General features: G+C 48.3%; 2 protein-coding genes across 4 annotated transcripts in view; one reads left to right on the forward strand and one right to left on the reverse strand.

The window, feature by feature from the left end:
* The window catches only part of SAMD11 (sterile alpha motif domain containing 11), a 203,160-nt gene extending 181,322 nt beyond the window's left edge, over positions 1-21,838 (forward strand). For all 3 annotated transcript variants that reach the window (XM_061601276.1, XM_061601277.1, XM_061601278.1), the window contains 3 exons: positions 4,644-4,768; positions 13,019-13,129; positions 20,253-21,838. In XM_061601276.1, the coding sequence (XP_061457260.1) occupies positions 4,644-4,768; positions 13,019-13,129; positions 20,253-20,501 (485 nt within the window). In that variant the 3' untranslated portion in view covers positions 20,502-21,838. The remainder of the gene's footprint in view (positions 1-4,643; positions 4,769-13,018; positions 13,130-20,252) is intronic.
* The window catches only part of NOC2L (NOC2 like nucleolar associated transcriptional repressor), a 123,056-nt gene continuing 118,729 nt past the window's right edge, over positions 21,646-25,972 (reverse strand). Inside the window, exon 21 of the mRNA XM_061601279.1 lies at positions 21,646-24,189. Coding sequence (XP_061457263.1) covers positions 24,017-24,189 — 173 coding nt within the window. The 3' untranslated portion in view covers positions 21,646-24,016. The remainder of the gene's footprint in view (positions 24,190-25,972) is intronic.

Below are 25,972 nucleotides of genomic sequence, written 5' to 3' on the forward strand. Positions count from 1 at the left end.
TAAAGCTTGTTCTTTTTGACACTCCAGCAGTGAGACACCTCTGATTTTAATTCAGGAAAACAGTCTGTGTCAGCCATGGGATCTTTGGGAGATGCTAGTTAGGAGAGGGGGATGTCATCCAGAGGTCTATAATTTCCCAGGCTAGGAATGCTCTTTGTCTCAGCCCGTATGTACTGGGTTTTATTTGGCCCATGAGTGGTGCTTGGTATTCAATATAGTTACCAGGCAGGTGGGGTGAGAAGGTGCCTAATTTATTCAGCATCCGTCCCGATTTGCTTGTACAAATCTTATGCAGAGGTTATTCTTTATTGCGTATTTGTTCTGATTTGCTTGCAGGGAAGTGGTTATACCACCATGAGCACTAGTCCTGATTTACTTGGTGGGGTGTTTACGCATCTTCCTGTTGATTTCTTTTTGGGGAGTTCCTTGCTTATTTATTGAATGTGTATCCTGCCCTTCCTCTCAAAAGAGCGCAAGGGCGGCAAACAGAAACAAAACAATTTTAACAAGAAAAAAAGAAGAGCGTACTAAAAAGAGTTTAAAACATTCTGAAGCGACAATTACAATTAAAAACATTGTAGAACACAGTTAAAGACGTTCTGCCGTCAGTGTTCGTCACCAGGAGCAGTCCCCTTCAGCCATCAGATGCCTTCGTAAACAAGGATTTGTGTCATTGTTCATTCACCCCACGCTTGCCATTGCGTTCCCCTGTCACTGTCCCAGCCACAAGAAGGCTGTGTTTTTTAAGTGTATCAGTTGCACTAGGGCAGTGGTTCTCAAACTTTTTTGGTTTGCGGCACACTGTAAAACATATAAAACCTTTCTGGCGCACTTCATGTACAAAATTAAAAATATATTAATATATTTTAAACTATGAATAAAAATAAACTATTCCTTACCCTGCACAAATGGGTTTCTTCACATTTTAAAAATATACTTTCATAATATTTGAGGCACACCTAGCCACCTCTTGGGCTGCACCGTTTGAGAATCACTGCACTAGGGTGTTGGAGCACTTTATTCCACTGTAGTGGCACAAACCTCGATTCCCGGTACGCACCTGCGGAAGGCAGGGGGCCCAACAATAGGTGGGACCAGAGCCAATGATTGACTGAGCCAGAGCCAATGGCAGGCAGAGCCAACTAATTCTAATTTTCTTCCCACCCTCTTCCCTGCTGAGTTCTACAAGGGCAGCACTGACTCAGGAGGAGGAGGAAGCTGATAGCCAGGGCTGCCCCATGGACTGGTGGTAAGAAGGAAGTCAGGCAAGTCAGAGGTCAGATTGAGGTTGCCTCATTTGCCCTTAAGGACTAGCTCCCAGTGGGCTTGCTGCACTTTGCCAGCCACTTAACGCCCTCCCACCAAACCGTGTGCTATGCCATCCAATTCTCTCTCTCTCTCTCTTTTGAGCAAACTTCCAGTTGTCAGGGTTTTTTGGTTAAACAGTTGGCAAGAGATGCCTGTCGTAGACTCTGAGGTTGGAAAGTCCCTGGAAACCTGCTGCAGGTCCCATGAAAGAGTTGGATCTGCGCGCTGCCCTTTTCTGTAGATCCGGAGTTGTGTCCCCACCCTGATTCGGGAGCCAAAGCGCTGAGGCTCAAGTTGGCTTGCCGAACGAAGGAGGCTCTGATCCCAACCCCTCCGCTGAGCTGCTATCCTTGGCCAGCCTCTAGCAGGAGGAAGTGCATCATTTGAAATCACTTGGGCTGTTACTGCCAGATCCCCTTGGAGACACTCGTTCCTCCGGCTGCAGATGGAGGCGTCTCGCCGGAGCCTTGGCTGTGCCTGGAATAATTGAGTTCAATTCCACTTCCTCTATTAACCAAGTCACAGCCGCTCTTTCAAATGGGTGGGTGGCAATAGCCGGGGGGGGGGGGAGAAAGAGAAATGCCTCCCCAACGTTTGGCAGAAACAGCTTCAGGTCCTGGTTGCTGAAGCAGAAAACACACACAGCACAAATGCAACATCCCTTGGATGAAGTGATGACTAAGTAGATAGAAATTTATCTTCTCTTACATCAAGGGTGGCCGATAACCTAAATGTTGCTGAACTACAACTCCCATCACCCCTGAGCACTGGCCATGTTTGCTGGGGCTGGTGGGGTCCAACAACATCTGGAGGGCACTACAGGGTCCCCATCCTTCTGCTAGATCATCTTAGGGCAGTATATGCAAGCTTTTGAGTTTCACAAGTATTTGTGTTTCACCTACAGAACTGTCACACCTGAAAGTCTGTGTAGTCCTATAACCAAGTTGATTCAGTAGTGGCTGTTCTCTGTGTTGCTTATACTGACTGGCAGCTGCTCTCCAAGGTTTCAGGCAGTGGGACCTAGAGAGGTCACTGGGGATTGAACCTGGGACCTTCCTCAGGCGGAGCAGGTACTCTTATCACCAAGGTGTGGTTTTGATATTCTAGCTTTCTATGATATCAAATCACCTGGCTGCAGATACTGTTTTTTCCCCATCTACCACTGAGCTCTACAACCTGTTCCTGGGGGGGGGGGGGAGCTGCCCACCGTGCCTCTGCATGAGTCCCTGTTCTGACTGTGCCTCCTTCCAACCATCTTCCACCAGAGACAGCTCATTCAGTTGCTTCCAATGTGTGGCGAAATTAGCTGCCCGCAGAGGTGGGTGCACATGTACTCTCTGCACAAATCATTGCTCCAGATTGCTCCTTTTCCCAGTTGGGAAGCACATCAAGGAAGGTGACATAGATCACATCCATATCATAAATTTAAAGCACATAGGGTCCCCCAAAGAATCCTGGGAACTGTAGTTTGTTAAGGGTGCTGGGAATTGTAGCTCTGTGTGGGGTAAACTACAGTTCCCAAGATTCTTTGGGGGAAGCCATCTTCTTTCATTGTATAGCATCAATGTGACCATAGAGGGAGAGAGCTCCTTTGTGGGCCAATAGTTTTGTTTAATTGATTGATTAATATCCTGCCCTTCGTCCCAGAAGGAGCCCAGGGCAGCAACCACACACACACACAAATATTTTAAAACATCTTAAAAACAAAAGACTTGAACGTATATTTAAACAAAACATCTTTAAAAACATTAAAACAAAACAACTTGAAAACCAATTCCAGCACCGATGCAGACTGGGACGAGGTCTCTACTTAAAAGGCTTGTTGAAAGAGGAAGGTCTTCAGTAGCCACTGAAAAGGTAACAGAGAATAGTTGCAACTATTTGGGGTAAAAAAAAGTGAAGTTTTAATGCGGAAGAGGAAATTTGCACTTATCCCAGCTGAAATTTGGGAAAGCCAGACTTAGAAGATTACTTAACAGGGCCTTCATTCAAAGGGTGAAGAGCAAGAAGGTTGCAGAGTGGGAGACGCCTTCCAAGCTGGCTTCCCCACAAATGTCCAAGCAGGGTTGACTGGCTGTTTATGGGGCAATGCAGTGATGAGAACACAGGCTCCCTCTCTCCTCTCTCAAATGGTCAGTTGGGGCCTTCCAGATCTATAATGCTTGCTTGTCTCTTGAGGAGCAAAGTAATTAGATACTCCAGAAGAAGGGCTGTAGCTCAGTGGTTAGAGCACCTACTTTTGGCATGCAGAAGGTCTTGGGTCCAGCATCTCCAGGCAGGGCATGTCGCCCATCTGAAACCCTGGACTCCAGCCAGTCAGCATAGACAGTACTGAGCCAGATGGACCAATAAAAGGCAGCTTCCTACGTCTCAAGGGGAGGGCTGTAGCTCAGTGGTAGAGCATTTGCCTTGCATGCCGAAGGCCACGGGTTCAGTCCCCAGTGGAATCTCCAGGAAGGGCTGGCAGAGACCCCCTGGCCTAGCTGCCTGTCAGTGTCGACAGTAATGTACTAGAGGGACTAATGGTCTGACTTTGTAGAAGGTAGTTCCCCATGTTCCTGTGGAGCCTTCCCCAGCCTGTGGGTCCCCGGATGTTGCTGGACTGCAACTCCCATGAGCCCCAGCCAGCATGGACAGTGGTCAGGTATTTATAGGAACTGTACTCCAGCTGCATCTGGGAACCCAAAGGCTGGGAAAGGCTGTAGCTCTGTTGTAGAACTGCTCTGCTTGCAGAAGGTCTCAAGCTCAGTCCCCAGTGGCATCTCCAGGTAGGGCTGGCAGAGACCCTGTCTGCAAGCCCAGAGAGCTGCTGCCACATAAGGCAGCGTCCTCCGTTCCTAAAAAGCGGGAGCTGCCTTGAACTCGTTGCTATTCTGTGCGCGTTCCCAGAGGCGGACGCAGGCCCACACTGGCCAGCCATGATGGGTGGCTTTCCAGTTTTGCAGCCCTTGTAGGATTTCCTTCCTCACCTCTCCTCCCTCCTCTCGCTGCAGCTGAAGAACATTAAGCACGTTGAAGACATTAGTTGGAAAGGTCCCCCAGTGCCCCCCCTCCGCCTGTCATTTTCTTCCCCACCCCCAAGGCTAGGAATCTCCGGGAGGCCTCAGCCTGCAAATTGACCTTGCCTGGTGTTTTAATTGACAGTTCATTAAAGATGGATGTGTGGCTGGAGGAAAATATTGCAACGGAGCAGCGAGGGAGGCCGGCTGTGCGGCTAACTCCATGTGGGAGTTTCGTGATTTATGTTTCCTCTGCTACGCACACACCTCGAATTTTCCAACTCTAAAACCTTGTCCCTCTCCTTTTCTCTGCTCCTTTCTAAAAACCCACTCCAGGCACCATGGGAGGTCTCTTTTTGGATGGCGAAGAGAGCCCGGCCTTGGAGGACGTCAGCAAGTGGACAGTGGAGGACGTCTGCAGTTTTGTGGGCGGATTGTCCGGCTGCACCGAGTACACTCAGGTAAATTCCAGGTCCCTCCCAAATATTCAGGAGGGGTGCTCTCCCCGCAAATCAACAAGGCCAAGAGTTGATTTCTTTTCAAGGAGCGATGCTGCTGCGTACTGCCACATCCAGGGCTGATCTATGCCCAGTGCTTAAAAAACAAAAGGAATTCTGCATCCGTGCAAGTTGAATTCTGCAACCTGTAAAAATGATTCAAAATATGTTCTGCTTCTCCAGATCACAGGGCACTAAAGTGCCACCCCCAGCTGTTGGAAATCTTGCTCAGCAACTCCTCTGGCTTTTTGAGATTTTGCCAGGCCTTGCCCACATGTCCTAGGGGCTAGAAACGTGTGGCCTCTAAAACAAATATATCACTAGCACTGTCTCTGCATTTTCCTGTCTTTGTACATCTATTGTGGACAGCCACACAGGCTCAGCTGCACCCGTCCATGTTCCCTCAGCCGCTTCACCCATCAGGAAACACTGTTTGCAGTTACTGACTGCACAATCCTGCGTGTGTTTACTTGTGTTCAATAGAGCTTTCTCTCAGGTAAATATATATAGGATTGCACCCTAAATCCCTGATGTGCAGTGGCAGGCTGTGTTTAGAGGCACGTACGCTCCTGCATTATCGCTATAGAGACACAGGATGGACAGTTGGTCCATCTCGCTCAGTACTGTCAACACTGACTGGCAGCAGCTCCCTGGGGTTTCATACAGGAGACATCCCCAGCGTTACCTGGAGATGTCAGGTACTGAACTGGGTATCTGTTGCATACAAAGCAGAGGCTCTGCTCCTGAGCTAAAGCTTTTCCCTATATTCATTCCAGCTCAGGTTTCAGGTTATTATTCCCTTTCAGATTTCCTGCTAGACTTCAGGTCATTCTTTTCCCCCCCTCCTTTTTAATCACATAGATTATTTGTAATCAGAAGATCCCTCTGTGGCATTAACAGGGAGAGAGAAGCATTTACAATATGACTGATGCTCGTCAATTGTTGGGTATGCTTAGCCTGGAGAAGAAAGGATTTAAGAGGGTTCAAACACTTGGGAGGTTTGTCAGCTAGACAGTGGAGCAAATTTGCTTTTTGTTGCTCCAGTGGGGAGGACCTGAACCAAACAAAGTTAAAATTATAAGGGGATTTTGGCTAAACATTAGGAAGATTGGCCTGGAAGGTGTTGGACTGTCTTTCGTGGGAGGTTTTTCAGCAGAGGCCTGTGGCCCCCAATCAAAGGTGCTGTAGTGATACGTTTCCTGCAACGGCAGGGGTTGGACTAGATGACCTTTTGAGATACCTTTGAACTTTATGGTTCTAAGATCCAGGGTGGTGTATTGACAGACAGTATATCAAAAAAAGAACAAGTGAAGAAAAGAAAGGTAAAATAATTCGTGGTGAGCCACCTGAAGGAGGATGTGGTTTACATGGGGCAAACTGGCACATATCTGTTGGTTATACTGAAAATTGTTATATATTAAAAACCTAATAAAAAGTGTCTGTGGGTGGGTGTATATGTATGTATGTGTATATATGTTAAGGGAAAAGTAATTTGGGCAGTTAATGTGCATGATAACCGGCCACTGTGCACATTCACCAGGCCTCGTGGAGAATGTGCACATAGTCCAGCCAAGAAAAGGGAATTACAGTTTTCCAATTTTTTGTTAACAGGTAGAAGTCTCAAAAGGGAAAACTTACATATTATAGCTGCCACTTAAACAAAAATAACATTTGTCTTTTCAGTTTCTTTAGTGAGTTTTATTTAAGAAATGATAATAGATCTGGGCAGACAGAAGGTTTTTTTGTTTTGTTTCTCAACAGTGGCTATTGTGTTTATCATCACAGCTGTTGACAAATTTGGCTGATAATTGTGGGAAAGCTGTTTAAAGGTCCAAGCTGTAGAACTTTAAAATGATGGTTAATCCTGTGTGTTAAGGGGGGGGAGTTGTAGGGCTGGGGGGCAGGGCGAGAGGAACCCTGAGCCAAAGGGCCCTTTTCAAGCAACCATCGCTGCCAGGTGGGGACCATGAAGTGGCTCAGTGTGAGGTCGCTGGTCAGGATACAGAAACCCAGTCTGTTCATTTGGCTCCAGAATCAGCCAAGGCCTCTTATAAACAAGAGAGAGAGAGGGAGAGAGAGAGAGAGAGGAGAGAGAGAGAGAGAGAGAGGAGAGAGAGAGCACGCACCAACTGTAGGGAAATGGATTCCTGAGGTTTCTGGGACAGGCACAAAGAGCGGATGGCTGTGTGCTTGAATGGAGAAAGGACCTGATCAGTGGGGAAGGACGGGCCATAGCTCAGTGTCAGAGGATCTGCCTTGCATGCAGAAGGTCCCGGGTTCAGTCCCCAGTGGCATCTCCAGGTAAGGCTGGGGATGTCCTCTGTCTGAAACTCCAGAGAGCTGCGCGGGTCAGTGTGGACATTACAGAGCTCGATTGACCAAGAGTCTGACTGTCAGGATAAGGCACCTTCCTATGTGCTGCGTTCCCCTTTTGGGAACAAGAGTCCCAGGCAGCAGCAGCAGCAGAAGGGATGCTAGGAAGTAGGAATAACGTTGGCTGCAACCCACTCAAACTAATTACGTATGCTTCAGCCACAGTGGATAGCAAGAGAAACATTGTCAGTTTTAGAAGAAGCTGAACCATAGCAGAACGGCAACAGTGTGGATTGCAATGAACCCGGGATGGGAATTGCAGCCTCCATACCTTCCTACTTGCACCTCTCCAGCAGTGCTGCAGGCCCCCTAACCTGTCCCTTCACAGCTCTAAGCGTAAGGAATCCTAGAACCGTAGAGGTGGAAGGGCGCTATAAGGCCTTGGAGTCCAACTCCCTGCTCAATGCAGGAATCCAACTCAAAGCATCCCCGACAGGTGGCTGTCCAGCCGCCTCTTTTGAAGGCTTCCAGTGTTGGAGAGCCCACCACCTCCCTAGGTCATTGGTTTCATTGTCATACCACTCTAACTGTTGTTGTTAATAACAATAATAAAGTAAGATTTATATCCCGCCCTTTCTCCCAGTAGGAGCCCAGGGCAGCAGTTAGGAAGTTTTTCCTGATGTTCAACTGAAATCTGGCTTCCTGTAACTTGAGCCCCTTTTTCCGTGTCCAGGAGGCCCCCTGCGCCTCAGACTCCCTGCTTCCCAAATCATTCCCCCCCCCAGCATGCCTGGGCTCTCTTTCCCATGCCGATGCTCACAAACACTCTCTCCTCCTTTCCTGCAAATATTCTGCTCGCCCTCCACCCAGCTGAAGAATGTGTCAGGGGGAGGGAGGCCAACGGCTCACAAGGTTCTTCTTGATGGCTGGTGGGTGGTGCGTTTCCAAAGCAGGGCCTGCCCTCTTGTTGCTCCACCTTCGCCCCCTCGCAGGCCAAGGCAGCGCTGATCCCCTCGTGATACGCTCCATTCCAGCTCCCTCCAGGGCAGGGTCTTCCGCAGAGCAGCAGCAGCCGTGCCAGCTGGCTTTTTTGAGGGAGGGGGAGGATGAGACAGAGAGGTCAAGAAATGGCAGGAGGGCAGAGGTGGATGGGGGCTCCATGCAGGCTCAAAAGGGTGAAAGGGAAGTGGGTGATTCTGTCATTTCTTGAGCACCTTTCAGTGAAAGGATGAGCTGTAGCAATGGGTAAAAGGTGCTGCTCAGTGGTTAGAGCACCTGCTGTGCATGCAGAGGGCCCCAGGCTCCATCCCTGCCATCTCCAGGTAGAGCCAGGAAAGGGCTTTATCTGAAACACTGGAAAGCTACTGCTGGTCAGGGTGGACAATACTGAGCTAGATGGGCCAGTGGTCTGGCTTTGATATAAGGCCACTTCCTACATTCCTAAGCATTCTTAATAACCCTGTAAGGTAGACCAAGCTACTATAGAATGGCACTCCTAATCGAGACTTGGCCCCTTGTCCATGCTGGCTCTTGGATATGACCTAAAACCACTGTTCCCTTACTATAAATGAGTATGTAATTAGCTAGGCTTCAGCACTATTACCATTAATGGATGCCGCCCTGGGCTCCTACTGGGAGGAAAGGCAGGATATAAATCTAATATATAACAATGATGATGATGGATGTGGCATGTAGAAAGTGGAGGAATACTTTCAGCCCAATTTAACTTTCACCCATTACATAGTGCCTTACATAAGGAAAAATGGGTCGCCGCCCTCTAGACTCGTTCGATCCAAAGCGTACGTGAATAGGGCTGCATTCAGGTAGCACTTTATTCCATTTGCCTGGCATTTCCTTACCTGTTTATTTTCACGTTTTGTGTGATCTTTCACACAACCTAAAAACCCTTTCTGGAAATTTAGTGGAATCAAGTGGAAGTTTAGCACTGATTTCCATGTCCAGGAAAAAATCCATTTGCAGCCCTGTTAACCTGGTAAATCGAGGGAGTTTGGCATGTAATTTCTCCCATGGCTGTCTTGGGGTCACGCCGCCATCACTCGCGTAACGCAGTTTTGGGCGGTATTCTGGCATAACTGAAACGCACATGAGCATAAAGGGCGATGGAGGTGGTGACATGCCTGGTGGTGTTGTGGCATCCCGCACCCACTGGTGTGAAAGAAATTTAGCTTAACATGGTGGTATATTGATTGGGAGGGGGGAACAGTTCCGTAACGCAACAGGTACTGCATCGTGAAAGGGACATTAGAACTCGGAACAGAAGTGCTAGCTTTATTTTAGAGAAAAATAACACAATGAAAAACCAGAACGCAGCCTAGGACTAATGACCCCGATGGCTGTGTTCTCTCTCCGCGCATGGAGGCAGTCATGCCTCTGGGTACCAGTTGCTGGGAATCACAAGCAGGTAGAGCTGCTGTTACGCTCAGGTCCTGCTCGCAGGCTTCCCATTGAGGCACCTGGTTGGCCGCTGTGAGGACAGGATGCTGGACTCGATGGGCCCCCTTTGGCCTGATCCAGCAGCCAGGCTCCCTTTATGTTCTTACAGTCTTATGAATAGGACACACCTTTCTCAACTTCTTTTTAGATCGTATCCGTGATGGTACTTGTGTTTTTCCTGTAGCAACGTCTGGAGCAGGTTTGCAAATCTGATGTGGTGCAGCCTTCCTCACATGCAATCCTGCCTGTGTCTGCTCAGAAGTAAATCCCACTGATTTCAGTGGGGCTTACTCCCAGCTAAATGTGTGTAGAAGTGCAGCCTCAGAATGGTACAGCACACTTCAGAATAGAGCTGAATGCTCTAAAGGAAATGGTACAAAATCTTGATTCTTTTTTTCACTTATTTTGAGCATTTTTATGGGAGAGCAGTAGAAGCCTTTTAGAAGTGGTCCATCTAGTTAAGTATTGTCTACACTGACTGGCAGCAGCTCTACACAATTTTGAACAGGAGCCTCTCCCCGCCCTGCCTGGAGACCTTCTGCATGCAAAGCAGACACTCTACCACTGAGCTGCAGCCCTTCCGTTCAAAATGTTTTGAGCTGGCCTGCTTTTTCTCCTCTGTCCAATTCTAAAAACTGAATTTTCTCTCCCTCCCTCTCTTTCACTCACCTCTCCCTCTCTATCTTGCCCTGTCCCTTCAGCTAAATGGCATGGGGGGGGGTGAGCCTCCTTTCCCAGAATGGCTCCCCATTTCCTGATGGGGGTGTCGGCTATTTCCTAGCTGTTCTGGGCCATTTACCTGTAATTTCAAAGATGTGGCTGGCGCGCTTGGCCTGTCACCATTAAGGAACTTTAAGCAGTCACTTGGCCCCGCCCCACCCCCTTTAGCCTTCTGCGGTCCAAATCCCAGACTGCTCCAGTAGCAATCCCTATGACAATACATTTGCGCGGCAACCTCCAAAAGGTGTCATAAAGTCCTGCTTCTTTGTCCTCGGAAAAAGCCCTTGGAGCCATTGGTGTGCTTTGAGCCAGGGCCACCTTGCTGGTCTGGGCAGAATGGCCTTGCCGTCCCACCTCCCAGCCTCGCCAGGCTGAACGAGGCTGCGGCAGCAGCAGAGTTCCTGGAACCTCCCCATCAGGGTCTCCTTGCGCATCATGCCAACGGGAACAAGAAAAAGAGCTGCCCTTTGGCAGTGCGTCTCAGGCAGCCGGATTCAGAAAAACAAGACCCACCCCTTACCCTGTCAACACCTCTGAGGGTGCCAGGAAAGGCAAGAGCCTTGGAAGAGAGAGAGGGAGTCTGGCATGGAGCGAGTTAAAGGGAGAGAGCTGTTTTCCTTTTTTCTGTCCACAGCGGGCTCCGCATTTAACAGGTTTTTACTGTGCGAGAAAGCCAGGCCGACAGGGGAGACCCAGAGCTGCAGAGCTGTCTGCCTGCTTTCTCTCCTCCAAAAACCGCAGCTGCCGGGGAGGTCTGGCACAGAGCTGACCTCCGCTCCTGCCAGAAAAAACAAGGAGAGGGGAAAAAAACACCCACACACTCCCTGCATTAGGAGTAAAGCGGGGGAAGGAAGGCCATCTTTTCCTGAGTGCAACCCTGTATTGGAAACAGACACGCACCCACCCCTTGGCACTCGCTGCCCCAGGGACCGTCCATCTGCGCCTTGATGGCGCTTTGCATCATGCACAGCTTGGCCAGGGCTCCAGAGAGGCTTGGAAGCAGAGTGAGCGCAGGGACATTTTGGCTCTGGGCTGGCCTGGTCTGGGAGGGAGGGAAAGGGAATCCAGTCCGTTAAGGTCTGCTGGGTCCCAGTGCAGAGGAATACAAGCCGCGTGCAGGTTTGCTGGAAGCGTCCGGCTGTAAAAAGAAGGTACAGCCAAGGAAGGGGAGAAAATAGTGTTAGTATTAATATAGAAGAAGCTTGAACAGGCTTCATCTCGGTCTGCTCAGTAGCCAACGGAGGGCAGGGGGAAATGAGGTAATAGAACAGGACTGATTCCATTTCTTTAAATACTCCCCAGCTTCCAAGGAGAAAACAGAGAGAGGTCAGGGATAGAACCTTCCCACCCACCCACCCCAAATGTGCTAGTTCTCTAATTGTAGGATGCTTTTCCTTTTTTTTTTCTTTTTAGCATGGGGGTTGTATTCAACACAGTCTGAAGCAATATTGTCTAGTCTACCTCCTCATCTACACCCAACCTTAATAGGCTTGCAAACACAAATTATGGAGGTGCCCACATACACACACACAGTGTTAACTAATCTGCACTAATTTGCAGGGGAGGCCGGTGGCTCTGTCGGTAGGGCAGTGAATCTGCTCCGGGTTTTAGTTCAAACTTTCAAAGAGCAGCCCAGTGCTGAAAGTCTCCACTGCTATTATGTGATTCTGTACTAACACAGATTAGCTTCCTGGCTGCCCTGATTCTGGGGACTGTAGCAGAATGGAACAGAAATGTAAGAAGCTGCCTTAAGATGCCACACTATTGGTCCACCTAGCTCAAATGTTGTCTACATTGACTGGTAGCGGCTCTCCACAGTTTCAAACGGGGGGTCTTTCCCAGCCCTACCTGGAGATGCCCAGGATTGAACTCGGGGCCTTCTGCTATGCAAAGCAGGTGTTGTAACCACTGAGCTATGGTCCTTCCTCAAAGGTTATAGGCAAATCCACCAGTGCTGCAGTCTGTCTTGTACTGGTGTTGAACCATTAGTTCCATCTGTCCTATGGAGGTGGGTGAATGCTTTCTGGTATCAGGTATTTTTCATATCGATAAGAATGTTTTGCAGAGTATCTCTCCGGTTGTGCTCCTGTGTCTACCACTCTTTGTTTAAAGGTGATTCTGATTACATTTCCAACTGAAAATCCATTATACAGTAGTAAAATTTGCCTTTTTAAAAAAAAAAAAACCCAAAAACCCTATCCAGAGCTAGAACCGTTTGTTCCTCAAGGCAGATCTTACCACAGTGAGTCATGTTGGTCACTTACCGTAACAGTAAAGATTATTATTATTATTATTACCACAGTGAGAAGGCATCAAAGGGCAACTGCTCTGTCTCCAGTTACATGCCCAAGGAAGGTGACTTGGTGCAACTTCAGAAGCAAAGGCTTTGCGGGGCAGTTCAAAAGCAGCCTTTTCTTCCCTGCTACCTCCCACCCCCTGTATGTTAATGGATTGTGTGTATACAGCAGGTACGGGGAGGTTTTAGCCCTCCAAATCCTGGAACTCCAACTGCCATTAACCCCAGTAAGCAGGGCCAATGGCCTGGGCAACCAGAACAATCGAAGGGATGGAGCCACTCCCCTATGAGGAAAGGTTGCAGCATTTGGGGCTTTTTAGTTTAGAGAAGAGGTGACATGATAGAAGTATAGAAGTATGCTGATAAGCTCTGAAAAAGCAGAGTTTCCATCTCCCAGATAATTCACCTCTGGCTTCTCCTTTGCCCGACAGGTCTTCCGGGAACAGGCCATAGATGGCGAGACGCTGCCCCTCTTGACGGAAGAGCACTTGCTGAATAACATGGGGCTGAAACTGGGCCCAGCGTTAAAGATAAGGTCACAGGTAAGAGAAGCTCAGTAAGCAGAGAAACAGAACCCAAATTCTAGGATTCCTGTTGACAGTCATCTCAAATAAGATGGCAACATCAATTAGCCTTCGAGGGAGGGTGGGTTGACCTGTCGCATCAGGAACACAACACCACCCCTCGCTTGCCTGCTAAGATCTTAGGGCTCCAGCAGCCAGGCCTCCCCACAACTCCAGACGCCTATAAGAGTGCTTTAAATGTGTGGTGCCGATGAGGCCAGAAAGCAGTTGGGGATTTGTCTGCGTGCGTGAGAACAGGCTAAACTGGTGGAGGTGAGAGCAAGGAATCGCACGTTTGAATGGTCCTCTACTTAAAGCACAAGCAAACCATCTCTCTGGAGGGGAGCTGGGTTAGGCTAAAACAGCACTTCAGGACCAGGGTTTGTTTTTAAAACATGGGATGGAATAGCATTTAAATCCGGAATCTCCTTTCTGTAGTCTGAAGTGGTTCCACTCTGCATCTTCCATCTGCTGCATTTGTAGGTCAGGCGTGTCTTGATGGGGGTCCCAAATTTCCTCTCTCATCTATTATTACAACGCTTCTCAATGTCTGCTTTTTCCTCCTCCAGCATAGACCAGGCTGAAAGAGGAGGGGGGCCCTGCCCAAAAGCTACCCCACTGTACTTGGTGGCTGGGGTGGAGGAATGTGAACCCAGATTTCCTGGGTCCAAATTCCCAAGAAAATGATGTCCCGCAGACCGTGCTACAAGTATGCAGGTTTCTGAGTTTTATAAAAAAAACAGTGTAATCGGAAAGAATGCTTTACTCAGGTCAGAGATGGGGGACCTTTGGCCTTCCAGGTGTTGCTGGACTTCACCTCCCGTCATCCCTGGCCATTGGCCATGCTCGCTAGGGCTGATGGGAGTTGGAGTCCAGGAACACTTGGAGGGCCACAGCTTCGCAACAGAAGATGCTGCTCTAAGTACTTTTTGTTGGCTTCCTACCTGTTGGTTGGAAAGGTTCAAATTGCAGGTAGAGGTCTGGCCTGTTCCTTTGTCTCCCACTGGCTTAAGGAGCTTTTCAGCAGTCTCTTTCCTCCTATTCCCCCAAATTTCTATCAGCCCACAAAGCTGCAGGAACGAGGTCCTTGGCACACCTCTGGCCCTTGATGTTGCCTTCCCCTATAAAAGCTGCACAACTTTTTACCACCATCAACAATTTAACGGGAGCCCTCTGCCCTCTCCCTGGCTGCTGAGCCTTTGTCCACTCCTCCTTCTCCTGCCTGCCCTGAGACGTTTGGGACACGGGGGGCTTCTGTTAATCGCCTTCGACCCTGTGCCAAAGCGCCCCCGCCTCCCTCCATCTCTCCCTCTCGCACCTACACAGCTGGTTTGTGTTAAGGCTTCAATAAAAACCAGGGCTGATATTTAACCCCAAACAACCGGAGTATTATTCAGTTAGCAAAACTTGGGCAAGGGATGGTGGTTTTCTTATAAACCCTTTTTAATGCTACCGCCACAAATTATTTCCCTCTTGCAGCTCTTTTGTGCAGAAACACAAACCAGGAAAGGGAGGGGGGGAGAAGTGGGAAAAAACCCCACGCACAGTCTAAGTGTGTTATCAGAGCTGGTGCTCCTGAATTTCTTCTTCCTGCTGCTTTTTCTTTCCCCCCCCTTCTTGAATCAGTTTTATTTCTTGCGGAATTGATCCACAGGGAACAATTGCCCAGAGAACCTTTTTATTAGACCCCTCGTAAACAGTAAGGGCTGCAGGGAAAGTAATAAAGTTGCCCTTATTGTTTTAACATAATATAACAAATGTATATGGCTGGTGGGGGCGAGGAGAAGCCAGTTGCCGGCCTCAGCAAAATGTATTTATTGCACTCTGGACTACTTTCCAAGGGTGGTGCCGGTTAGGGCAGGCAGCATGCAAGGAGACTGTGCAGGGCTCGGGATGGCTGAAGCAGGTGGGTGGGTGCGGGCAGCCCAGAAGCAAGAGTGACAGGCAGGGCTTCCCTGTGGAACACTGCTCTTCTCCATCACCACCAGGAAAGACTGGTAGCCATTTACCTGTAGAAAATGAAAGCCAGGGAGCCCCTTGGGACGGGGCTGCCAAACTCCTGTGTCTGAAATAAGACCAGCCCATCTGCATCTTACATTTAAAGCATTCTTATACCACTTTAACCAGTCCTGGTTTGCCCCAAAGAATCCTGGGAAGTAGTTTAAGAGTGCTGCGAGTTGTGAGGAGATATTCCCCAGAGTCCCCTGGGAAGAGGAATTGACTGACTGACTGCAGTTATAAAAGCCACGACTACTTGGGGATGCCAGAGACCATCTTGACTGTGGGGTGTTTTCTAGGGGCTGTTGTTTGGGCCAAAATTTAATTCTGCTGGTCAGTTCTTGCTGTTACTGGGATTGTGTTTTGTATTCTTGTCAAAACCTTATTATGACTTATAAGGGTACTGTTTCAATTTATTGTATACTTCTTTTCCTTAATTGACTACTTGAATTTTGTCTGTGTTGCGATTGGTTTTTAAGATGTTTTTAAAGTTGTGGCTTTTTTTAAAGATGTTTTTAGGATGTTTTGTTTTGATATGTTTTTAAAGATGTTTTAATGTGTTTTAAAGTCTTTTGTTTTTAAGATGTTTTAGAGTGCTTTTAGTGGCTTTTTTGCCAGCCTGGGCTCCTTCTGGGAGGAAGGGCGGGAGATACATTATTTCACAGTGAATTATGTAACTTTTTCATTTTGTGAGCCACCTTGAGCATAGATTACTATGGAAAGGCAGCATACAAATAAACCATGATGATGATTGTTAAACTGCTCTGGGAACTGTACCTCTGGGAGAGGAATAGGAATCTCCTAACAACTCTCAGCACCCTCAATAAGCTACAGTTCCCAGGATTCCTTGGGGGAAGCCATTATTGTTTAAAGTGGTATGATAACTGCTTTAAATGTAAGGTGCAGGTGGAGTCCTGGTCATAGCAAAGGTCCAAACTGCAGCCTGCATCTGTGTTCTTCTCTGCCCTGGATTCTGTTTCACCAGAGCATGATGGGACTGCTGCGTGCATGGGACAGACACGTGTGGAATTTGGGTTCATGCACTATTTAGCAGCATGAGAATTTATCTCTCTCCCTCACTACTTAAAATCAAGCTTCCCTGAAGACTGGAAAGATCTGCTTGAAAAGTCTGTGTCCAGCACCATATCAGTTTCCTGAGGACTTCCCCAAGATTACCATTGGGTGTGATGGGGTGTGAAGAAATGCACAACTTCTGTTGGAATGTATGAGGTTCAACTCCAACTTGGTGGGATGAGGCTGCATGGGGTAGCTAGAGAGAGCTAGACCTCTTGCTGGTTGAGGCTATACCTATCCCTTTGATCCTGCCGTCTCGTCTCTTCCCTTCCTGCTAGGCTGATAAGCAAAGGAATGTTGATCTCAGTTCCTTCCTGCCTTTCTCCGTGTTCTCTTTCTCTCGAGAGGGGAGCAGACATCTTCTCTTTGTCTCTCCTCTCAACCAGGATGAGGGCAAGTACTGGGACCAGTGCTTGCTGCTCCAGCATAGCTAGGTAGCTAGTTATAGAACTCTTTCCTATCAAGGATGTACTTCCAGAATAAAGTAGTTGTTTCTTATTTTAAAGCTTAAAGTCTCTGTCTGACTAATTTGCAGGGAAGGTAGAATCTTAGCATAAGATTCACACACACACACAGCTCGCTCAATACTCTCCGTTCCGCAGCGCTATGCAACTCTGCTACGCATCTCAATAGAGAAATTCGACAGGTTATGGGGCCAGCCATGCAAATGGAGATTTGAGCAATTAAAGGCGCTATTGTGTTTGAATCAAGGAAGCTATTAGAGACCTTCAGAGTTTTAGTCAGTGAAGAGTTGAGGCTTTTACTTCAGGATGGCCAGCATGATGGAGGAGCGGCTAGGTCTCGAGAGAGAGTGGAAACTCTGGGAGTTTCGCATGAAGAAACATCTGAAACAACAGAAGCTGTTAGAAGTAATTACAGGATCGGAACCAGAAGGTGCTTCTCAGGAGGAACAAAGAAGTTGGACTGAGAAGGATGTAACGGTACAAGACCTCATCACTAAATTTGTGAGTAATGTGCAGATTCCTTTTATTATGAATTCTAAAAATGCCAGAGAGATATGGAAAACTCTTGAATCCCATCATAATCTGAAAAGCCAGGGACATCTGATTGCAATGTTAAAAAGCCTTATTAACTTGCAAATGAAGGATGATTCTTTTGAGGAACATCTTACTAAATTTATGGTGTTAATCCAAGGGATAGAAGAGGTGGGAACGCAGCTGGACCAAAATGTACAGGTTGCATTATTTCTGGACTCTCTTCCAAAATATATAGAGACTTTCGTACTTATAATGCATCAACAAAACAAAACTCTAAACGAGATTATTTCTGAAGTGAGAGAGCAGTTCTATCAGAAAGCAGCTACGGAAAAAGGACAGCTCTCCTGTTCCCTAAGTAAAGAAGCTAACAAGGAAGCTGCTGACCGAAAGCCAGTCAGATGCAGATTTCAGGAACAAAGGGAATCCAAAGGTGTGAAAGCCAAGCGTTGCTATCTATGCAATTCAGAAAAACACCTTAAAGACCAGTGTGATAAGAGAGAGAGGTCTGAAGGACAAAGTCAAGGATTTAAAGGGACAGAAAGGAAAAATGCAAAAGGCTTTCAAGTAACCCATGTTGAAAAATGTTACAATAAAAATGAATTCTATGTTGACAGTGGAGCAAGCGCTCATCTAATAAAATAAAAAAAATTGTTTGAAGATTTAACCCCGTATGAAGGCACAGTTACATTGGCTGACTTGAGAGTCCTGCCCATAAAGGCGTGGGGAGATGCTAAGCTGTTTTGCCAGACTCCAAGCGGCACTGAGGAAATTTATCTCAGGAATGCGCTCTGGTGCCCAGGAATCTCAAACAATTTAATTTCTGTTAATGAAGCTACAAACAATGACAAGATTCCTGCATAATTTCTAGAGATGGTGAAATTTTATGCACCGCTACCAAAAGAAAAGGCATGTATGAAGTGGATTAGGAAAGTCCACAAGCTAATCTTGTGAAAGAATACTGTAACAAGTCTTGTTTACATTTATGGCATCGGAGATTAGGGCATAGAGACATTGCAAAGATAAATACCCTTCAAAATAATAATTAAAAAAGAGCATCTATGGACTGAAACAAGCTGCAAGAGCATGGAATGACAAACTGAACCAAATGCTCTTGAAACAAGGCTATTAAAGAGGCGAAGCAGTCCAATGCCTATATAGCAGATTCAAAAACAACAAATGGACTTATATTTTGATTTATATAGATGATTTACTACTGGCTTATGAGAATCCACAAGACAAGCAAGAGTTAGTAAATAATCTAAGCAAGGAAGTTGAAGTGAAATGTCTAGGCGACATCACCTACTACCTTGGAATACAAATTGAAAGAGAGGGCGATGGATCCTTCTAAATCAAAAACAAAAGGTTCAAGACCTACTTGAGAGTCTAGGACTGAAGGATGCACATCCAGCACCTACACCAATGGAAGTAGGATACTTGAAACCAGACCAGAACAATCAACCCTGGGAAGACAACGAAAGGTACAGACAAGCTATAGGGAAACTCCTGTACATCAGCACAATAACCAGGACCAGCTTGCCAAACAAGAAAGACTGGGAAGCAGTCAAAAGAATGGCAAGATATCTGAAAGGCACTGCAGACTTGAAACTAAAGCTATCAGCTACTCGAGATCCTAAGCTTCTAGGATATGCTGATGCTGACTGGGCTGGAGACACCAAAGATCGCAAGTCAACCAGTGGAGACTTGTTCTACTATGGGCAGTCACTTATCTGCTAGACAAGTCGAAAGCAAGAGACTGTAGCACATTCATCTACTGAGGCTGAGTACGTATCAGCTGATGAGGCATGCAAGGAAATGCTGTGGCTATGCCAGCTTCTAGGAAACTTGGGCGTATCTGAACCAGAGTCTATCAGAATACTTGAGGACAATCAAGCCTGCGTAAGACTTGCAGAATCAGAAGGGCAAAGTTCTCGCATGAAGCACATTGATGTGAAGTTCCACTACCTCAAGGACATAAGGGAGAAAGGACTTCTAGAGATGACCTAATGTCCAACAGAAGAGATGACAGCTGATGCTTTGACCAAACCATTGGGCAAAGTCTGACACCAGAAACTACGAGGCAAGATGCACCTTGTAGAATGAACCAAGTTCTCGTTGAGAAGGGGTGTTGGAATGTATGAGGTTCAACTCCAACTTGGTGGGATGAGGCTGCATGAGGTTAATAAGGGTAGCTAGAGAGAGCTAGACCTCTAGCTGATTGAGGCTATACCTATCCCTTTGATCCTGCCGTCTCTTCCCTTCCTGCTAGGCTGATAAGCAAAGGAATGTTGATCTCAGTTCCTTCCCGCCTTTCTCAGTGTTCTCTTTCTCTCGAGAGGGGAGCAGACATCTTCTCTTTGTCTCTCCTCTCAACCAGGATGAGGGCGAGTACTGGGACCAGTGCTTGCTGCTCCAGCATGGCTAGGTAGCTAGTTATAGAACTCTTTCCTATCAAGGATGTACTTCCAGAATAAAGTAGTTTCTTATTTTAAAGCTTAAAGTCTCTGTCTGACTAATTTGCAGGGAAGGTAGAATCTTAGCAAAGATTCAAACACTCACACACAGCTCGCTCAATACTCTCCGTTCCGCAGCGCTATGCAACTCTGCTACGCATCTCAATAGAGAAATTCTGACAACTCCTATGCACATGTTTTTAATTTACATACTTTATATGGTACCTTGTTGCAGGGTTTCCATTTGCTTATCACAGCCCCCTGTAAAAGTCTACTTTAGGCTCAATAGCCTCCCTGATCTGTGCAAACATTTGTTGATGGATTAGCAGTACCAAGTGTTTTGTCAAGCCCTTTTTTTTCCTTACCTCGGGGCAAGCTTTGGCAGAGGCGAAGGCCGTCTCCACTCACTTCCTCCACTCACTTCCTCCACCCTGATTTCTGCAGGCGTCATTGTTAAGAAACAGGCTGTGCTCGTGGCAAACTCAAAGGTGGCCTCTTGAACCTGTGCACGCTCTCATAACACCCATGGCATCTTTCCTGCATATTAATCCATCTCTTCTCTCTTGCAATTTCCATCTGCAGGTTGCCAAGAGAGTCGGCCGGGTGTTGTACATGGCCAGCTTCCCTATGGCTTTTCCGCTTCAGCCGCCGGGGTTTCGACCCACAGACCGCGACTTGCCTCCTGCTGACCTCCGCCCGTCCTCGACAGGAAGTGTGGCCTCCTCTCCTTACAACAGCGCTCTCCTCCCTACCAGTCGTATCTCACCAAAGCAGGAAAACGGAAACCCCTTATTGGCTGGCCTCAATGACACTCCAAAACCGCCCTCTTAACTGGCCAGCGCCGGCCGGCCAGCCTCTCTCCCCCACCACTTGGGCGTCCCAGAACTGGAACCGAGGGACATGCAGAAGGGCCGTGGTGGTCTTGAAATAATGCATTCAAACTTTGAGGTTTTAAGAGGGGGAGTGTTGGGGGGACGGGGGAAGAAGACGTGTAATCCAAAGATTTCTTGGAAGCAATTTGAAAGGGACATCATGCTTTTTGGAGGAAAGGAACTTTGGGCTTTTTCTTTGCTGCCTTTACAGAAATGCAACTTTGGGGAACAGACCCTCAAATCCCTTCTTCCCTTCGCTACCCCTCCCTGGGAACTCTTTCCTTCTGAACTGCCTCCCTCACTGGAACCTGTACAAACAGTCCCACTTTCAGGGTGTCTATGCATTGCTAACAACTTTGAAAACCATACCAAAGACAGACGAACTGATCCAACAATGCCCCACATTCTGGTCCCCTGTTTACTTCAGTTTGGATGGTACGGCACAGCCAGCTCTGTGGGGTATAGTTTTTTTGTGTACTCTTTTCCTTTTTTTAAGAAAATATTTGCATTTTCATGGGTTTGCTGCTTAAACATTTGCAGAGTGACTGTGAAGGGTCCCCTCTTCGCTGGGCACTGTGTGGACTTGTTTTACAGAAGATGATGATAATACAGCTTTGGGGAGGGGGAACAGATGAGTGAGGAGTGTGGAAGAAAAGGGAGGCTGAGATTCTTCCCCCCCTCCTTTTAAACTGTGTGTGTACAGAAGATGTGCATCTCCATCTGTATCTTGTTTTGTGGGTGGGGAGTGCACATGTGGCTATTTTGTGGGGGCAGGCAGGGCAGGGGGGGAGAGGAAAGAGTCTTTTATTGCAGAGGAAATGGAGTTGCACATTTTTACCTGGTCCCGTCCCCCCAGCCAGGTAACAGGTACCTGAGCGGGCCCTTCGGGGCAGGGAGCTCATGCCAGCCATTGACCAACCTTGCCATACCCCCCCCCTTGCAATTTGTATAGTGGTGGAAAACAATCATGTGATTGATGCTTGTTTGTCTTTCTCTCTCTCTCGGCTTGTGCCCCTTCTGTTTTGAAAGCACCTGCACGCTCAACTATTTTTGTTTCTCAATGACTTTTTTTTTGTGGAAAAAATCAATCTGAGATTGCTCGCTGGTGGTACCTTAAGCTTCTTTATATATATATGGTCATTATCCATCACATCAAGGCCAATGCTTTCCAGCAAATCGATTTAAATAACAACAATAAAAAAGAAATCACTTAATTTATAAAATGGTTGTTCCACAGGCCGCCTATGTACTTAAAAAGGGGAGGGGTAACCTCTTCCTGAAGGAGAGTCTTGCAACATTGCAAAAGTATTACATACTAGCTGGGTACACATTAAATTTTCATTGCTTAACAAACTACACTTCCCACCCAGTATCCCATGGGGGAAGTTGTGTGCTTTAAATCTATGGTGTATACGCTGTCAGAGTAGAGAGGGGGGCCTGTTAGCGCACAGATGGCTTTTAAGAGGAAGCAGCCGTGAATCCAGAGAACGCCAAGGGGCCTGTCCCTACCTATCCTCCTTTGCCTGCTATGAACGGACGGCATGCTGTCACCAGTAGGCACGAGTAGAGTAAGCAACAGACTGTTAAAGGTTAAGATTACTACACTGGGGCAAGGTGAGAGTTTTAGGCTGACAGCCACCCCACGCCCCTGGCTTCTCGAGACTGAATGCTGCAAAGCAGAACCGATGGCTCTCCAGATCAGGCCCCAGCCAAGGGCTGCTGGGAGTTGAACAGTACCAGGAGAGCCACAGGTGTGTGTCCCCCCCCCCAAATCAGCTCTGCTCAACCTGCGGCCTTCCAGAGGTTGTTGAGATACACCTCCCCTGGTTGCTGGCTGGAGCTGATGGAAACAGTAGTCTACACCAACTGGAGGGCACCCAGTGGGCAGAGGAGCCTTCTGAGAGCTCTTAAGGCACCACAGCTCAAGCAAAAGCTGCCTTGTGGGTACAACATTGAGGGCATACATACTATGTGAACCAAAGGTTGGTGTTGGGCCCCTTGTGCCAGGGTAAGGCAAGAGAGTCTGTGTAGTGGTGCCAGGGACAAAAGGAGTCTCAGTTAAAAGAAAATGCACATTCCTTGTGGTACAGGTTGGCTATCCTACAAAGCCCCTCTCGCCCCTGTAATCTGGCCCGTCTCTGGGATAGGCAGCCCTGTGGGCCCATCACAATGCGTAAGTGTCCAGCTTCCCATAGGGTGGGCCCATAACGTGGGCAAGGGGCGACACGCTGAAGGCATCTGCCGTTTTAATTAAGGCCACATTCACACCAGACATTTATTCCACTTCAAACAGTTTTGGCTTTCCCAAAACTAATCCTGGGAAGGGTAGTTTGTGAAAGTCACCCAGAGTTGTGAAAGGAATAGCCGTCTCCTCAGAGGGCTCCAATTCCCCGAGTAGTTTAGGGAACTCTGGGAATTGTAGCCCTATGAGGGAAACAACTCTTGGCACCCTTCAAAACTACACTTCCCAGGATTCATTTTGGGGAAAGCCGTGACTGTTTAACGTGGCGTAACGATGGAAAAAATGTCTGCTGTGAATGAGGTCCAAGTAACCATCCCCTACAGCTCCAGAAGCCAATGCATGCGATCACCCCACACAGACGGCTGCTCCCTCCCTCTCTATGTGGGGGGCTGCTGTCTTGACTACAGGTTTGCCCCGTGCATTTGCCAAAGAACAGAAGTGGAGGGTTGGGGGGGGGGGTTTGCACATTGCCGCAAAAGCTACCTCAACATCTGCTGCAGAGTGCAAGCATGAAAACTAAAGAGCTCTTTGCTCCTGGGCAAAAAACCCCAAGGCAGATGGTCCGTTTGCTAGGAACAAACGAGGCAGCTTCTAGCGTCAGAGGAATTAAATGCTGGCAAGATGGGGAAGGAAAGGGGGTATGCTCTGGCCAAGAATGTTCCTCAGGAACAACCAGGTGTGCTAATTTTTTTAAAAAATCAAGCATCTGTGCAGGTTTCTGAGCACACAGCTATTTGCCCTTCTTTTCCCCTACCCTCCGCTTAGCAAAATGTGGTTGCTTCTACAGCTGGGCTGCGCTTTTTATAGAACGAGGGTCACTCGCTGGCAAAACGCGCAAACAGGACTCCCCACTCTGCGTCAATTTCAAAAGCACAAGCCACGCTGGGAGACGGCTGAACAGGGAAGAGTACTGGGCAAGTCCAGCTGCAGCCCACACCGTTGTGTTGGCTTTTTCCCAGCAGGACCAAACTGGAATTTGGAGGCAGGTCCGCCCGGCCCACCTTATTTAAAGTGGCGCATTTTGACAAGGGACTTTTTATTGCTTTGGCTGAGCTGCTGTACTGCCCCTGGCAAAACCGCAAACTTTACTGTGTTTCTCCCCAACGCATAGAACTGCGCTGGAGAAGCTTTTCATGTTCCAAGTGATGCCTTGGGGAGCAGCTGCCCCCTGTCAGCCACTGCCCCTTTGAAGGGACACGCTGGGTTACCACCACCAGACACCCGCCTGGATCCTACCTCCTCCTCCCTTGCCCTAGAAACGCCCAGCCTGCTTGTCCGCAAGTGCTGCTGTCATCGGAGAAGTCCAAGTCTTCCACCACGTCTTCGGGGCCCTGCGCCAGCTGCTTCAGCTCCGCCTGAGACAGCTGTTTCCTGACACCCTTGCAGCCGGCCCCTTTGCCTCTCCCTGCAGAAGGGAGAGAGAGAGGTGTAAATCCTCCTTATCGGGAAGAGGAGGGGGGCGAGGGAGAGAAAGAGGCAGGCAGAGGCAGCTCATTGCTAATTAATCACAAGCCTTAATTAATTTATCGGTGCCACTGCATCTTCCAGATAGCACGAAGGGAGAAACACAGCAAGAAGGAAGGGGGTTGACTGCTCTTTTAAGCAAAACTCAGCTGAAACGGGTGGGTGCTGAGTAAGTTTTCAAAGGCTTTTTTCTGAGACATGGGAGGGTCAGGACAGGCCTAGACCACAGCCTTGCAGAAAGCCAGGGGTGGGACTCCTGTGGCCTTCCTGATGTTTACAGGTCCCATCACCCCTACCCATTGGCCATGCTGGCTGCCTCTGCTGCTGCAGGGACGTCAGAGTCCCAACAACCTCTGGAGCGCCACGCAGGTCCCCTGAGCCCCTGCTTTCAGCCCACAGCATGGCTGGCACACAGCAGCCCCTCTTCCCAAGCTGGTCACACCAGTTGTATTTACTTGCCCCAAGATATGCAGTGCTGAGATGGAACTTTCTCATCACAAGTATTTACAGGTCAAGCTTCAAAAAAAGAAAAAATCACCTTTCCCTGCTTTGTGGCTCACTATGCTGGTACATCTTGTAAACACAGGCTAACCCTTAGGGGAAGGGATGTGGCTCAGCAGTAGTGCACATGCTTTGCACATGCAAAAGGCCTGAAAGCCTAGAGCCACTGCCAGACAGCGCAGCACATGCTGAAAAAGGGAGGGCAACGGCGTGACTCGGCATAAAGGCAGCTTCCTGTGAGGAACAGCACCAGTGATCGGCTCGGCACAGGAATTTCCTTCCCCTTTACACACACACCCTAAAATGTCTGGTCCAGCCCACTCACAAAATGCAACATCCTCCGCAGAGGAACATACCAGAAGCTCTCTTCAACTGAGTCAGACCGTTGGTCCATCTAGGTCAGTATTGTCTACACCGACTGGCAGTGACTTCAGAGTTTCAAGCAGGGCATGGAGCCAGATATTGAACTGGGGACCTTCTGCATGCAAAGCAGATGCTCTTAACCGCTTAGCTGTGGCTCACTTGGTGGCCCAGCCAGACACTGTCCCGTACTCTTAGGGCCCTGCACTTGACAACAACAAAAAAGTCTTATTACTGCAGAGCTGGGGGCTTTTCCTCCCCACCAACCCCCACCCACACAAATGTCGCTGCACATCTCCAGGGGCCAGCTGGTAAACAGCCACCCCAAAACGAGGGCTGATTGCGCACAGGCCATGGCACCGAGAGAGAGAGAGGCAGCTGTGGGAGCCGCTTGCCTTGCCAGGCAAACCCATTGGCCCCAGAGAGAAATAGCTCCGAGAGCAAGCGAGGAAACTCTGCCAAGCTCTCCCGGCCCTTGTCAGCTCTCATCTCCGCCATGCATCTATTCTGGGCAACAGCACCAGGGTTCACGTGCCAACCCTCTGCCATCTGCCACAGTGAATCAGTCAGTGGGCTGGGCATAGCGCTCTCCCTCTCTCCCCTTTCATTTTCACCTCGAAGCTAGAGAAGAAATCTTGTTAAGGAAAGGGAAGTGGAGTGGACACCCCTACAACAGCAACAAATAGGGTTCATCCCCTTCAACTTTTACCTCTTACAGAGAAGGGGTAGACAGCCAGCAGCACACTGGGAGAGAACAGGCAAGGACAGCCAGAGGCAGTCGCACTCTTTAGCAAGCATCTTCCTCCGGGCAGAGATTTCTCTCATTTGGGTGGATAGTCAGGCAAGGCAAAACAGCTGCTTGC

This window comes from Rhineura floridana, chromosome 18 (genome assembly GCF_030035675.1).
Source record: "Rhineura floridana isolate rRhiFlo1 chromosome 18, rRhiFlo1.hap2, whole genome shotgun sequence".
In the NCBI taxonomy this organism is placed as follows: domain Eukaryota; kingdom Metazoa; phylum Chordata; class Lepidosauria; order Squamata; family Rhineuridae; genus Rhineura; species Rhineura floridana.